General features: G+C 48.4%; 5 protein-coding genes across 5 annotated transcripts; 2 read left to right on the top strand and 3 right to left on the bottom strand.

The window, feature by feature from the left end:
• Window positions 1-5457: 5457 nt before the first annotated feature.
• On the bottom strand, window positions 5458-5772 carry N7495_009139 (uncharacterized protein; the record flags this gene model as incomplete). The annotated part of the gene is made up of 1 exon (XM_057211790.1): window positions 5458-5772. The coding sequence occupies one exon, from the start codon at window positions 5770-5772 to the stop codon at window positions 5458-5460; it is 315 nt and encodes a 104-aa protein (XP_057061333.1).
• A 297-nt stretch (window positions 5773-6069) lies between these two features.
• N7495_009138 (NAD(P)/FAD-dependent oxidoreductase) lies at window positions 6070-7341 on the top strand (the record flags this gene model as incomplete). Its single annotated transcript, XM_057211789.1, has 1 exon — window positions 6070-7341. The coding sequence occupies one exon, from the start codon at window positions 6070-6072 to the stop codon at window positions 7339-7341; it is 1272 nt and encodes a 423-aa protein (XP_057061332.1).
• Window positions 7342-8225: 884 nt separating this feature from the next.
• Window positions 8226-10992, bottom strand: N7495_009137 (DUF3435 domain-containing protein; the record flags this gene model as incomplete). Its single annotated transcript, XM_057211788.1, has 7 exons — window positions 8226-9175; window positions 9236-9259; window positions 9315-9613; window positions 9676-9998; window positions 10059-10274; window positions 10462-10798; window positions 10847-10992. 7 exons carry the CDS (start codon window positions 10990-10992, stop codon window positions 8226-8228), a joined length of 2295 nt encoding a protein of 764 aa, XP_057061331.1.
• Window positions 10993-11055: 63 nt separating this feature from the next.
• On the top strand, window positions 11056-11241 carry N7495_009136 (uncharacterized protein; the record flags this gene model as incomplete). The annotated part of the gene is made up of 1 exon (XM_057211787.1): window positions 11056-11241. One exon carries the CDS (start codon window positions 11056-11058, stop codon window positions 11239-11241), a length of 186 nt encoding a protein of 61 aa, XP_057061330.1.
• A 1867-nt stretch (window positions 11242-13108) lies between these two features.
• Window positions 13109-14875, bottom strand: N7495_009135 (uncharacterized protein; the record flags this gene model as incomplete). The annotated part of the gene is made up of 1 exon (XM_057211786.1): window positions 13109-14875. One exon carries the CDS (start codon window positions 14873-14875, stop codon window positions 13109-13111), a length of 1767 nt encoding a protein of 588 aa, XP_057061329.1.
• Window positions 14876-15501: the final 626 nt, after the last annotated feature.

The following is a 15501-nucleotide window of genomic DNA, read 5'->3' as shown; positions in this document are numbered from 1 at the left end:
TGGACTTCTATCACTTCGACTGGATCGACATGGTATCCGTGTGTGAAGAAGAATGGAGATAGTCCAGTAGAGGTTGCGTCTCGGTTATTGATCGCCATGGCTACGATAGGTAGTAAACTTGCCCAGTCGTCCTGTGCGTACGTAGTAAAGGCGCGTAGAATTCGTTCGACTTCTTGATTTGCGCGTTCCGTAGCTCCATCAGTTTGGGGGTGGAATGCGGTAGATAATCGGCGTCGAATCTTTAGCTTTTCGCACACGATTCGCCAGAACCCCCCTACGAACTGTGGGCCGCGGTCACTAGTGATCGCTATCGGTAAACCATGATGCATATAAATATGCTTCATAAAGACATCTGCGACGCTTTCCGCAGTAATACTATGCATATCTATTAGGATCACTCCTTTAGATAGCCGATCAGTAATTACTAGACAATTCGTCGCTCTTTCTTTCCCAGTGGGTGGAAGTTCTGTGATGAAATCCATGGATAGTTCGGCCCAGATTCGTTGTGGAATCGGTAACGGTTTAAGTAGGCCTTGCTTCGAATCTCTCCAAATCGTGTTTCGTCCGCAAATGGTGCAATTCCTTAAGAATCTCCGTACATCGTTCGTCATTCCTGGCCAAAAGAATCTACGGGCCAGTATCGTATAGGTTGCGTCCCGTCCTGGATGTCCAGTCGTGTAGGAATCATGGACCTTCTGGATCAAGGTTGTGCGTAGTGGTTCGTTGTCTGGAATCCATGTCCTTTTCCTAAAGCGTAGAAGATTTCGTTCATCTAAGTCACACTCGGATAGGCTTATTTTCAGGTTCGATTCGGCAGGGATTCGTCGGTCTCCCTTTTCAAGTGCGAGTGCGAACTGCTGGTATATTTGATCTTCCTTCCGCGCGTTATTCCATGCTTCCTGCGTTTCTGCTTCTTCAAACATCGCCACTGGTATATCAAAGTCTAAAGGTGGACTTGGTTCAGTGCTATTGTTACGGATTGTTACTGATTCGAAGAGTTTCCGGAAACGATTCGTGAGCCTCTCATCAGAGATTCCTTTAGGTTCGTCTTGTCCTCGCCGGGATAGAGCATCTGGTTGGATCGCCTGTTTCCCGGGTCGATATCGTAGCTCAAAGTCGAATTCGGCCAGGATGTCTGCCCATCTCATTTGTCGTTCGCTTAGATCCTGCGCCTTATGAAAGTATCGTAGATTTTTGTGGTCCGTTAAGACCACGAATCGCGGGACCATCTTCAGCTCTGGCTTCCATTCCCGTAGCGCATGGATGATAGCGAGTAATTCCTTATCGTGTATCATATAATTGGTCTCTGCAGGTGAGAACTTACGCGAGAGATAGGCGCATGGTCTTAGTGTCCCATCTTCTTGTCTTTGTGATAAGACTGCTCCTGTCGCCCATCCAGATGCGTCTGTTTCCACTATTGTTTCGGTGTCTTCTCGGAAATGAGCCAATATTGGTGCAGAGATAAAGAGGTCCTTTAGGGTCTCGAATGATTCTTGTTTCTCCTTGTCCCATTTAAATATCGTATCTTTCTTTGTCAACTGCACCAATGGTGCAGAGACATCTGCGAATCGTGGTATAAACGTCCGGTAGAAGTTAGCGAATCCAACAAAACCACGTACTTCTCGGATATTAGTAGGTGCTTCCCATAGCTTAATGGCTTCAACTTTCTTCGGGTCTACACATAGACCTTCTCCAGCTCGTATGATGAACCCTAGGTATTTCACAGAGCTCTGTTCAAATTCAGATTTCTCGATATCGCATTGAAGTCCAGCATCTCTTAGCTTCTGGAGCACCTCGCGTACTTTTCGTCTATGATCCGTGATCGATCCGTCGGAGTAAATAATGATATCGTCCACATATGCTGACACAAACTCGTCGAGAAATTCGCGTAGAACTTCATTGATATACCGTTGGAAGGTTGCGGGAGCGCCAGTCAGGCCAAAAGGTGTAACTAGCCACTCATAGAGCCCGTATCGTGTTCGAAACGCTGTCTTCCATTCTTCGCCTTCCTGCATTCTGATCTTATGGAAAGCCGCTATGATATCGAGTTTGGTAAACCAGCGAGCCTTCGACATGTTTCGTAGTGTTTCTTGAATCAGAGGTAGGGGGTAACGGTCCTTGATGGTTATGGAGTTTAACCCTCTATAATCGACACAGAATCGGATGCCTCCACCAGGTTTTCGTACTAATAACACCGGTGAAGCTGCTGGCGATTTGCTGACTCGTATGAATCCTTTTCCCAGTAGATCGGTAAGAGTTTTTCGTAGAACTAATAGCTCTTCTCTATTCATTCCATATAATGGCCCATGAGGTGGTGTCGATTCGTTACCATTTCCATCGCGTGTCAAGGGTATCTTATGATCGATCCCTGGGCGATGGCTCGGAAGCTTGTCTGCTTTCTCCTGGCTAAAAACATCTAACCAAGGGAGATATTGTGGGGGAAGTTTAGCTCTCGGATCGGTGAATTTCTTAGGTTGCAGCGCCTTGTCGATATCGTCCATAGTCACTTTGGCTATTCGGAGGTGGTCCGGCGACGAAACGCTATCGAATAGTTCTTTGATTTCTCCCGCAGATGATTGCTGTACTTTCAATCTCTTTACTTTTATTGGACCGATTGACGGGTCGATACGGTTCCAACAACGAATGCGCTCTCCATTTCTCGAATGGATATCTAAATACCCTCGTTTCGCAGCGTAAACTCCGTCGACATCTTTTAACCAAGGCGTCCCAAGTATCATTTCGTCTGACTGTCTTGGAATGATGTAGGCAAAGACTTTCTGCTGTTGTAGTCCATTAACATCAAGATCGAAGTATGTGGCCTGAGTGATCCGTCCTTGATTCTTGATGACTCCGTTCAGGATTCGCGGTGGAATCGGGATACGCGGAAGGTTAAGAGATTGCGCTAGGTGTCCGCTGATAGATGCATAGCTATCGCTTCCGTTGTCTACTAAAGTCTTCGCGAATTGAATTCCATTAACTCTAGCATCGACATAGAATGACGCCTCTTTCTTTAGCAGCTTCTCAACCCCCTTCTGCTCCTGCTCGCGGTTTAGTGCAGGAGCTAATCTTTTCCCGAATCATTCTCCGCTTCATCTTCTTCGATCGCTGGCGAATACTCCCTTCTTCGGGGGTGGCTCGATCTTGGTTCTTCGACTACTGCATTCCGTACCACTACTTGGTTCGGATTCCGTGCGGGCAGTAAAGGGCATATACTTTGCCAACAGTTATCTCGACCACATCGTAGACATCTCTTTTCTGTACGGCGACGTTGGAGTTCTTCTTTCTCGACCCATTTTGCACGTTTTCCCACGAGATGTTGATCCTCTTTACGAACCTGTCCCTTTTCGTTCACGAATCGGGACGAATTCGTCTGTGTGGTGTTCGTGTTTACTGTTGGAGTCCAGTCCATCCTATCCTCTGTGGCTATGGTTGATTGATCTCTTTGGATTCGCTGGCGAGTGGATAACTGGCGTCTGCCTAATGCGATATTCAGTGTCTCGCTATCAGTGTCGATTTCGTGGAGCCGTGTGATAAGACCTATAAAATCATAGGGAACACCACGATTCATAAGCGAATTCGTCATATCTTCGTTAAGAGCGTTTAGTAAGAGTTGTCGTTTTGCTTCGTCGTGCCATTCGGTTGCACCAGCATCTGCGAGCTCTCTTTCTAACTGGGGAAGGAATCGTGAAAAAGGCTGGTCGGGCTTCTGTTTAAGCTGATGTAGACGCCGAGCTGCTCGTGATCGAGCGTTAGGGTCTCCATACATCCTCTCAAGATATTCCAGAAGCATATACGGGTTGCCTTCGCTTCGTTGTGTCTTCACAAACGTTCCGGTGTTCTTGGCGGCCATTTTCTCTAGGCGGGAAAATGTATAGAGGAATTGCTCTTGTGGGGTACCGATGGCAGCTCCGTCTACTAGCAATTTGTTCTCTATCGAGATTCTCCAGGTTGGCCAATCAGAGATGTTTCCTGCATACATCGCGGGGTCGGGGAGACGAGGGCGAGGTCGTCGACTCTGGTTATTATCGCTGGTTGATTCGATTGGTATCCCTTGTGGTTCCGTGGGTGGTTCGGGAGCGGCCCGCTCCTGGGACCGAACCACTAATTCTTCGAGTCTTCTAATTCTCTCATCGGTACTAATACTTGTCTGACTGATGTGCTGCATCAACGTCCTGGCCCACTCGGGTGGGCTCGACGGTTCGCTTGCAGCCATGATGATGAAGATATTCGTTTTCTTCTCGTGTTTGAATCGGATGCTTTCCGTCTTCAATTCGTTTGTAGGATGCTCAACTAGATACTTTCTAAGAGCTTTTCGTATTCGTTGGTATGCTCGATCGGATTCTTTCCGAGAGCGATTCGTTCGTCTGTCGTATGTGGCTCGATCAGATACTTTCTGAGAGCGCTTTTCTTATCGTCGGTCGTGGGTTTTACTCTCGTTAGAGGAAGGATTTTGTATGTGAAGGGCTAAAGCTAATCTTAAATTCAGAACTAGCTAGGCACATGCTGTTTACAAAATCCTTGAAGAACGTGAACAATTCGGGGTGGAATCGTGAGGTATGCGGTTGGTGGGTCACGTGGTACAACCACGTGATAGTTCACCAGGATTCAACCTGTTACACAACAACTCTTACTAAACGCTCTTAATAAAGATATAACGAATTCGCTTATGAATCGTGGTGTTCCCTATGATTTTATAGGTCTTATTACACGGCTCCACTGTGAAGGGCTAATACTAATCTTGAATGCAGAACTAGTGATGCCGACAAACTGTCTTTATTAAGCTTGAAGAGAAGAGAGAGAGACTAGCTATGGACATGTGGCAATATAAGGGATGCGGGTGCGGGTGGCACGTGACGAGCATGAGTGGCACAGGCATGAATGCTAAAGCAGGCACCAGCCTGTTACACATCTCGATGAATTATCTGCTCGGCAGTTCTGGCTAAGTTGCCCACGGGTTGTTTGATTGCTAGAAGACCCCGAGGAGAGTCTTTCAATGTCTATGCCATTTTCCTTTGCACATTTCAGTCCCACAGACATCAGCTCAGAGTCATGACTTCACAGAGCGCGGAGACCTATTATTCTACCGCTGCCTTCCCCCCTCCAGACAACTATCGATTCGCGCACTGTCACTGGATACCGGAGACGAGGAGGTCTTTTCGTCTACGTCGCCTTGACAATTTCATTGGAAAGATCAAACACGATCATGATTGTTTAATGCTTGCAAATGCCCCTATGACGAGCCGTCTACAACGGCTGCATGAGAAAAATGGTAACCTTGTTCAAATGATCCACCTGAAGGACGAACACCTTCGAGCAGCTCAGCTACGCATAGAAGAGCTCAAGCAAGAGGTCGATAGATCGAAGGATACTGCGGTACGGATGCAGAACCGGGAAGGTCGCTTGGCAGCGTGTGAGCAATATATGGCCATTTTCAAAAATCATCGAAACAAATCCGACCTACGCTGTGTTCAAACGCGGGTCTTCAAGCAAAAGAGTCAGGACGTGTTTTTCGACGTAGGCGGTCGGGTCGGTCAACGAGCTGGAAGGCGAAATCTCCCCAAAGTCAGCAATCCCCGTAACAGGTGCGGCAATGATCAGTGGAACGAAAGCCACGGATAGCGGTCCTTCTACTTGGCCGACGAGGCGGAGCTGTGTGCTCGCTTTAAGCGGCTCACTCTCTCGCGTTCTGGCGGAGTTCAATGAACGGTTGGCTCGATATATGTGATGACGTTTGTTGAGCTCACTCTTGATGGTCCTGCAGAGTTTGATCATATAGTTTACCAACAACATGTATTTGTATTATTTACTAGAATGCATCATTAAGATTGTATGATGCCACTCGTAGAAATGTGTACCCAACGCCAAGTGACAAGTCTTAACGCCTCTTGGATCCATCGTAAACGCGCTCGTTCTCCCCATTAATGACTGAGACCTTTCGGCTATCGCCGGATACTCAAACCCATCAATAATCCGATATCGGCCTATCTACTTTTAGAACGAGTTTAAAATCTGCTAGAGCTTGTCGATCTGGTCCATGATGTGTCACTTCCAACACGTACCAGCCATACAATGTCGTCAACCGTGCGAGTTCCCGATTTGAATGACTCGGTTTCTCCCCGTCGCGTCTTTATAGTCGGAGGCGGAATAGTCGGCGCCTCCCTCGCCTACTTTCTCTCGAATGAAAAAAACACAGACCTTGAAATTGTCCTCATCGACAAATCCCTCGATGAACTCCTAGGATCTACGGGCCACGCTCCAGGCTTTGTGGGCCAGCTCAATGAGTCGCCCGTACTGACCAGCCTTGCCAAAGAAACCGTTTCTGCGTACATGAAAGTCCCTGGTGGGTTCAATGTCGTAGGAGGGTTGGAACTGTCGTCAACACCCGATGGCGTCGAGACACTGCATCGCCGATGCGACCTAGCGCGATCATCTGGTCTCTCCGCCGAGATCATTACACCAGACAGAGCCGCCTCCTTGGCTCCCGACTTTATTGACGCCAAACGTGTTCAGGCGGGCCTAATTTTCCCCTCGGATGGAACAGCTAATGCCCAAACCATTACCCGTTACTACATCAGTGAGGCTCGGGCGAGGGGCGTCAAATTCCTGGAAACCACAGTCACGGGCCTTGTATCCACGGGCGATCAACTGACTGCCCTGCGTTCTTCGCACGGGGATATCCAACTGAATGGCAGCCTGACCATTCTCGCCACTGGTATTTGGACTGCATCATTGATGAGCGACGTATTCCAAAATCCGGTCCCTATTATCCCAGTCGCACACCCATACACCTTCACTCTCCCTCGCCCTCCCCGGTGCGGTCCGGCATATCCATTCGTGCGCTGGTTAGATCATCACGTCTATGCCAGAGATCACGGCGATCGCGACGGGCTAGGCAGTTACAACCACCCACCCCTCCAGGCGAACCCAACCAGGGCAGCGATCGGCGCATGGCCTTCCGACTTTGAACAGGTTCTGTCCGAAGCCGCATCCTATTTGGAAAATGGTCAGGAGTTCCTGCTTAGTGGGCCCAGCGCCAATCTAGAGGAGAAACGTCCCTTCAATGGTATCTTCTCAGTGACTCCCGATAATCTCCCGCTTGCGGGTGAGGTGCCTGGTATATCTAATTTGTGGTTGTGCGCTGCAATCTGGGTTACCACTGCTGCTGGTACTGCTCAACTAATATCGAGGGAAATCTGTCGGGGGACGAAGCAGGTCGACCCTCAAGATGAGGTCCTGCTGAAGGCTTTGAGTCCGAGTCGTTTTCAGGGGCTCGACCCAAGTCTGCTTGAAACCCAGGCACTAAGGAAGTATAATGATATATATAATCGAGATTCGGACTGAGGCTGCTGAGTCCGGTTTCAATGTCAATATGCAAGTTTCTTAGAAGTGGAGAGGAGACCATCGGGTCTATAAAGACAGTGAGAGTTTTCGAGCTAGTCATGTTTGAATGCGTGATTAACACGAGTTACTACTTCGGCAACAGTTCGGGTGATTCCCAAGACCGAAGCCGATAGAATAGTAGCACTGTTACTAGTAGTTCTGTGTATATTTAGTATATATATTTAGTCCCGTGCAGTATTTTAAAATCAATGATCACTGCCCAGGTGGAAATCCAATACGTGTCGAGACGTGACGCGCTAGCAGAGTTTAGGAACGCATCAGTAGGCCCGGAAACTACGGGCGCAGTTCCCATAGGCAGCCGATCGAAGGTAGCATGGACCAATCAACCCTTTTCAAAGCCAACTTGGCAAAAGTCCCACGCGGAGCACCGTTGCTTATTAAAGAGCTTTCTTTTGTCTGCATGCAGCCTTCTCACAAAACCAATGACATCTGAAGTGGCACCTAAAGTTGTAAAAGACATCAATTGATGACTCTATCCTATAACTAGGGGCGCATATCGCTGTCCGTAGGCTTTGTGTCTCAACTTAATTAGTAGTCTTCAGTATTTTGTTCCCGTCCCGAGCGTCGTCCCATCCTTCCCCAAAGTCACGAAAAGTAATACAGGGATGAAGAGGAATGCAGTCGATTTATTATGACCCATCAATCAAAAGGTCGAAACGACTACGATGGAATTCTGTTCCAGTAGCTCTAGATAATCGCGACCAATAATGTACGCTTTAATAAAATAGTCACCAACCCAACCGAGGCTCCGCCAATTGTGTCCAAATGGAGAAACAAAGAACTGGTGCAGGGGACTCGAAGATCGCAAAAGTAGAATCTGACGCTCATGTTCGAAGACCATGGGCCTCAGAAGCATGCCTCCGCAAGTGCATCTCGTGCAGGACGAAAAGATCACAAACATTACATCTTCGGTCCATCAAGTGTGAACCCCTAAAATGCCTCCTCACTCCATTATAGTCGGAGTATGCCTTGGGACATTGGAAGCATGCGAATGTTTGCTCTGCATTCGGGATAAGTTTCCCGCTAGCGGTGTGTCCCTTCTCCCACGACGTAGTTGGCGGCGAATCAGCCTTTTTCTTTCGAGCTGGCGGTGAGGGAACGACATCCTCATTGTCGGACGGGGCAGAGCGCTTCCGTCGTCCCCTAAGGGGCCCACCCTCCTGAAAACCGCAATATTGTATTCCAGCAGCAACAGCTTTGTTGCGCCGCGTCCACTCGTCTTCTAATGAATCGGTGGTGGGCCAAGTAAAGAACGTCTCCACGAGAAGAATCTGCTCCGATGGCATTTCAAACTTCTTCCGCAATACCTCGCGCGCAGGCTCATCACTGACAGCCCCACCAGTCAACTGTCTTTCAATGTCAATCACCGCCTTTTTCCGACCGAACTCGCGGCGTGTTTCTTTCCGCCGTTTGTCTTGCAGACGCCGGCGCAGATTGTGGACTTGACGCTTCTGGTCCTCCAGCATCGCCCGCAGTGCTGGGTTGTGAGAGCGATCAGCGCACTGGGTCTCTAAATCGACTTGCCAGTATATGGCTGATTGCAGTTCTGGGTCTTTTTCCACTGATTCTCGATCAGCGTCGCTCAGGTATCGTGGTCGCCGCCGATCAATCCAACGGCTCATCCGGGTCACAGCCTTTAAGAATTCTTCGTCTGGATTGAGGCCGCACATGATTTCTTGTAAACCAGTATGCCGACGGGGACGATAATGTTTGATAAACGTTCTGCTAGTGGCGTGGGCCATGATCACATTACGCTGTGCTTTACTGACGAAACCTAAACAAAAGACTTAGTTCGCCCATCTAGAGAAAACTTGGGGATTGATAGTCCACTCACCACTCTTATCCAGTAAATCACCTCCTCCGTATCGGAATTGGTGAGAGAAAAAAATGATTAAGGAAGCCGTGTATCTCACTGGATGTCCTGAGCTGTGCGTCGAGTGTGCTTCCATCCATGGGTGTCTCCCATAAAATGCGGGGCTGGCCACAGATCACCTCGACCTTCGGGAAGACATAGTAATTATCCATCTCTTTACTCAAGGGAAGTAGCATTTCCTGTCGACCACCCTCGACAAGCAGTCTCCGAAGGTCTTCCATCGATGTTAAATAAGGCGCTTCAAAGGCGTGAACATAAAATAATATGATGAAGAGTATGACATGCGGGCTGAAGACAAGTGACACGCCGTAGACAATTTCAGGTAGCGCGAACGTGTTGCTAAGTAATATTGATCAGTCAGTCTGATTGTAGCAAACAAATATGACTCGGGTGCCACCTACAGCTTCGACATGCCTAGGACGCTTTTCACAAACTGGGGCTCGAGTTCGATCATCGGCTTCGGAGGTCCTCCATGCGGATCCTGCTGGAGCGATATTTGTAGATGCTTGAACTGAAGGTCAAGCATTGCCTGTTTTCGGTTGATGGTAAATAACCTAATAGTGTTGTATAGACATAGGATAATGCGCTGAAACCCTAAGTGGAATAGCTTCTCCCGTGTTTGAAGAATTGTCTCATTGAATGGAATCATATCTTCGATATATACTGGGACATTTGCGCGCGGTTGTTTGTTCAGACCGCGCTTATCCACCAAGTATCTCATGCCCTGTCAATCTTTGTTAGCGCAGGCCTCCTGCAGACGATTAGGGGGAGGTCGAAAACAAACCGTGCGAACGGCCTCGCCCATCTCTTTACTCATCTCGATTTTGGTAACTCGCTGGTAGTAAATTCGGAAGTACTTCCAATCCGCTTCTAGGGCGCTGGCCTTTGTATAGCCTTTCTGGCGGCGACCATCGGGACTGTACTCCAGCTTCAGACACCAATTAAGAAATCGATGCATGTCATTTGGTGACGCCTCACGCAGTGCATCCTCCGCAACCCCCTACTTGTGATTAGTGGATGGTTCCATTGCTTTCATTTGGCAGTACCTGAAATGAGGCAAGTCGGTCAGTTAATATTAACACAGTATAAGCTTTCAACGATATCCTGATCACCTACCAAGCCCAACGCTCTTTCAGTCGAAGTTTCAACTTCTTTGTTTTGTTAGATCGGCCGTAATCCTCCGGTACTTGGGCCAGGTCCTCATCTGTGTCATCATCATCATCGGGGACTTGGTATCGGGCCTGGTGGACACGTTTCACATTCGACAGGTCTGTTGGTAACAATTTTGTTCCAGTCTTTGGGCTTGGCTTCTTCCGAGCAATCGTTCGACCCGCTGGAGGGGAGCGCTCCGGCTCGGTGAGATCGGTCTCAGAGGAATCGGGCTCGAACGGTCTATCATTGTCGGTATCGATGGGAGAGGTACAAGAGGATTCGCTCGTGATCCCGTGGTTGCCGGTATTGGGCGTCCTCCGACGATACATGGCTATTAGATTTCGCCGACCGTGCGAAGGAACGACCTCGGAGCTCGAGATGTGTTAACGCACGACACGACTGAATAGAAGAAAGCACGACGGAAGATCAGAGGGAGATTTTTGGAGTGGTGTTTGAGTCGAAGTGAGGACAGTGATGGACGGGAGATGGGTGGGAAGGGGATATTTATAGCCATGGCAGCTGGGAGCTGGCCAGAGTGCAGCTGGCGTGGTGCTGAAGGAGGCCATTTTCGGCGCCTCCCTCCCCAGTAGGCGTGGTGGAGCTACTAAGGAGCCCTCGGGGAACCAAGGATGTCAGCGCGCATGAAATCGCAGCCTGAGGCACGTACTCGTGAGTGGTGTGGTGCGTGGTCGAAGGAGGCGGGAGCGTGGCGGAGAGAGGTTGCTGAAAGACGGCCTTTTTCGGCCTCACCTGCGGCCGAAAAAGGCAACCAAACAGCAAAACGCAATTCTTTGAGAGGATTAATGATTAACTAGATCAAGTTCATTCTTAAGGTTTTTAAGGTGCCTATCGAAGTCTAGCGGGTGCTAATTTAGGAGCTATCTAGCTCTCTTATAAGCTCTCCGGGATAGTAGAGGGGCGACTACGTACTTCTAGCATAAGCATTTAGTCTAGTTTTTAAAGGTGGCCTAGTCAGAACGGAGGGGATAGTCGATTGGTAGATGCTCGGTCGCATTATAATAACGAGACCTGGCCTCCTAGTTAAAGAATTGGAGGGAGGAGATAATCCTATCATAGTCTGGTAGTCCGATGTAGTCTGCTCGAGAGAAAGTTCCTTCCACATCTCTGAGCCACATAGATCTCTGGTGTAGGGAGAAGGAGGTGTCGAATTTTTCGAGGCCATCGAACTTGAGCTGAGGGCTCTTGCCCATCCAAGGGGTCCGACAAGGGTTTTGATCAGAAGGAGGGTGACTTAGAGTTGAATCGAGAAACTCTCTAGGTCGGATCCCTGCAGGGGTGCTAGCATTCCTAGGATCTCTATAGGTGGCGACGCTATAGGCCGAGCTGGCTAGCGAGTCGACTAAGTCTTGAGGGTTTAGGACTAGGTTTTTTAGTTTCTGGATTTCTCCCTCTAGGCGGTGGATAGTTTATAGAATTTCGGCCATATTCGGCTGGGGATCGCTAGGGAGAGTTGAGCGATCAGAGGTTGGTTCGGTAGGAGGTCGGGCTTCTTCTTCTGTGGCCGGAAGTCCTCTTTCAGGAGTGGAGTCCTAAGTAGCTCCTCGTTGCCTTGTGGTGGGAGCCATCTCAAGGGTCTTCAGTTGCTTAAGAGAGAAGAGTTGTAATTATAAGGGTTAGAGTCCAATGCGGTTGGGCTACTGTAAACAAGAAAAGAACTATTATGAGAAGGCTACTAGAGGACGGATGTATAGGTGTGGTATCCCATAGGGCTCAATTCCACTAGGGTAAATTGGGGACAAGAAGCTCTCGACTACGGTTACGGATACGAATAATCCAAAATCTTACGGATATGTATCCGTGCCGACCTCTATCAACGAGATTGATTCTGATCGGTATAGCTGCGACAAAGGATCGCAGACTCCGATGCACATCCTTCTCCAGCGTCCGTTATACATAGAGGAAAGAGTCTGGCTCCGGAGAAAGATCAATGCGACTGACCTTGACGCGGAAAAGCGCTTAGACTAGGACGCACTAATGAACCACCCACAGGCGATACGCTACATCGCGAACTTCATGCACCAAACAGGCCTCCTTGGCCAGTTCCGGCATGTTGAAATTGAGCCAGATCCGGACGAGGATGACCAAGAACAGATAGGCCTAGCAGCCATAGGAGCAGGAGGGGAAGACGATGGGTAACGACACCGTGAAAACCTGGGCACCGAGCACCTAGGAATCGACATCGAAAATACAACAAGAACGCAACCGACGAAGGGAACAGAGGAAGACGCCAACTAGGGAGAGAATACAGAGATTCTACAGGAGTGGCACAGAGGGAAATGGTGAGTGGGAAGAGGCAAGGTGGAAATTTACCTGTTGGGCAACTGCCCAGATTTTCTTTTGTATTTGATTTCGGGATGGCGTTGGACACAAGTTCATGCTTCAGACGGATGAAGCGCCTGCATAGCATATACGCGACTAGTATAGCTCGATCGGGTTAATTGAACTTTGAATTGAATTGAATTGAATTGAATTAGGGAAACCCTTCCACCCTGCCTGTATACTCCTTTGACACATACATATAGAAAGAAAACCCAAACCTAGATAAAGGCTATGCAATTTATCTTGACAGGCAAATACTTCTATCTCCCTCTTTTCCCATGGCTTTATACAAGAGTCAAAAATGAAGTACATTTGGGCTGTAGTGATAATCAAAAAAAGTTGTCACAGGGAGCTCGAAACAGGATTGGCAGAATTTAGTTGCTTCAAGAGCGCAGACAGTGTAGAGTCGCATCCTTCTCCACGCCACGCGACAATACCATCTGGACGAACCAAAATAGCACCATATTTGCTGACATTGCAAACCTTTTGCCAAACGCCATCTCGGTCTGTCCACCCATCCCCTGCGTCTATCACTTCAATCTTCACAAGGGTGCTTTGGGCCCAATCCCAAGCGCCTACTGTTTGAGTAAATAGAACGAATTGAGTGGGGACAATCAAGTCTCTGGTAGAGACAGTCATATCAGCCCGCTGTAGCCAAGCGTGAGGAACGTGATGACCGGGGATTGTAGAAGGATGGTAAATCAGCTCATCGAAGGTCCCATCCGGCTTGATCTGTCCGTCATGGTTGTTCTTTTTTCCTTCTCCCTTGACATCCACCGAGGGGTAGAACCATCCAACTTCTGTCCCATGAGCACCGAACTCACTATCCAAGATCTCTTGAGCTTTGCCAATGAGGACCTGTCTCTGTGGATACTCTTTGCTGGTGGGATCAAGGGATATATCAATGGCAGCACTATTTTCCTCGTATGTTTGTTCCACAGATAGACCAATAGCCCTATCCATAACACCAGCATGGCTCTTCAGATTCAGCAGACTTGACTGGGCAACGCGTAGGGCGATTGGGCGACGCTCAGCTTCATAAGAGTCTAGCAGTGTGTCGACGTCTTTTTGATCACCCCGTAGAGCAAATGCAAGCTTCCAGATCAAGTTAAAAGCATCCTGCACGCCTGTGTTCACTCCCAAGGCACCCCAAGGGGGAATACGGTGGGCGGCATCACCAACCAGAAACACGCGGTTAAGTTTGCTCCGGAACCTTTGGGCTACGATACTAGCAACCATCCAATGACTGATACTTAATAGGTTAATATTCAAGTCAGTCACGCCGAGTGTTTTCGAAATTCTTTTAATCATAGAAGCTGTATCAAATCGATCGGGATCGTCTGGAAGCATGGCACATCCAAAATACCACTCTTCGGTCTCTGGCTTTTGGGGATACGGACCTAAGTGGTACATGTAACCAGATTTGATGCTACCTCCCGTTGCTGGATTGATGAACCAGCTTATGAAAGCCCTTGACTCAGGATGATGAAGACTCAGGGGTGCTTTAAAATGGGCAGACACCATATCGAAGATGTCATGTTCGCCTTCCCATGGGATGCCAAGCCAGTCTGTCACCATTCTTCCTCCATCTGCCCCTAGTGCATATTTCGCTTCCACATCAAAGGCGACTCCATCTGGGCCCCGCACCTTAACAATAACGCTGTTTGAATTCTCTTCGACCTTCAAAACCTCCGAGGAATATTTGATCCCATCGGGATTCAGCTCCAAAGCGCGACGCTGCAAGATTGGCTCGAGACGGATCTGGGGCAGCATGACATAGGACGAAGGACTGGCATCTTCAAACGAAGGCCGATATCTGCCACCTCCCCATGCATCTCTGGAATGGATCTCTCTTCCATTTGGGCCCAGGCTAGTATACCAAGCAGTTCGGCTGTAGGTGTTGTCCGGGGCGCCTTCTTTCAGCACTTCGTCTTCAACGCCAATGTGTCGAAAGATTTCGAGTGTACGTTGATTTAAGCCACAAGCTTTAGGATGGACGGATGTGGACGGATAGCGCTCATAGAGGACGTGGGGCACTTTCTGAAGAGACAAAAGGATAGATGAGACAAGTCCAATGGGACCGCCTCCGATGATGACAACAGGTAGCATTAAAAAGGGTGAAGTGAGAGCGGAAGCTGGAATTCAAATAAGATATGTCAAAAGAGAATTTACCCAGGAAGAAGTTTCTTGCAGCTTTTATTTACAAAGCGCAGTGGGAGAGAGGTTCTGTGATCTATGCAATCCGTTCGTGTGCTCCACATCCCCCACACCCACACTACACTTGGGCATTCCCCCACACCCTCCACATGAATGAGTAGGCCCATCTTTTGAGTTTACTTCGAAACAAACTCACAAGATACATGGAACTGACGTGGGACTTGTGTGCCACCCCCGCATCTACCTGATGCTAGTTGCGCTGACGGACTACGCCCTCAAGGCCACCTCCCTGTTTCAGACTTAGTTCAGAATAAGTATTTTCTCCTATCGAGAAAATTGGCGTATCTCCAAAAGATTTGGCTTGGTGTATTTCTAGTGTTTTAATGGTTTGACTAATTTCCTATACATACATAAACCTGCTTAGCTCTCTCTCCTCTTTCTCAGCTATTTGAACTATCATTGAACTGATCATTTGTATAACTTTGACCTATAGGCCAAATTTCACCACGGATTGTAAGAGAATTATAATATTAAATGTCATACGTAGTCTTTCATCGGTAAAATACCAAGGTTCGAAA

Source organism: Penicillium taxi (genome assembly GCF_028828555.1).
Source record: "Penicillium taxi strain IBT 34144 chromosome Unknown utg000005l_segment0_segment0, whole genome shotgun sequence".
Classification (NCBI taxonomy): Eukaryota; Fungi; Ascomycota; class Eurotiomycetes; order Eurotiales; family Aspergillaceae; genus Penicillium; species Penicillium taxi.
This window is presented reverse-complemented; position numbering and strand designations above follow the sequence as displayed.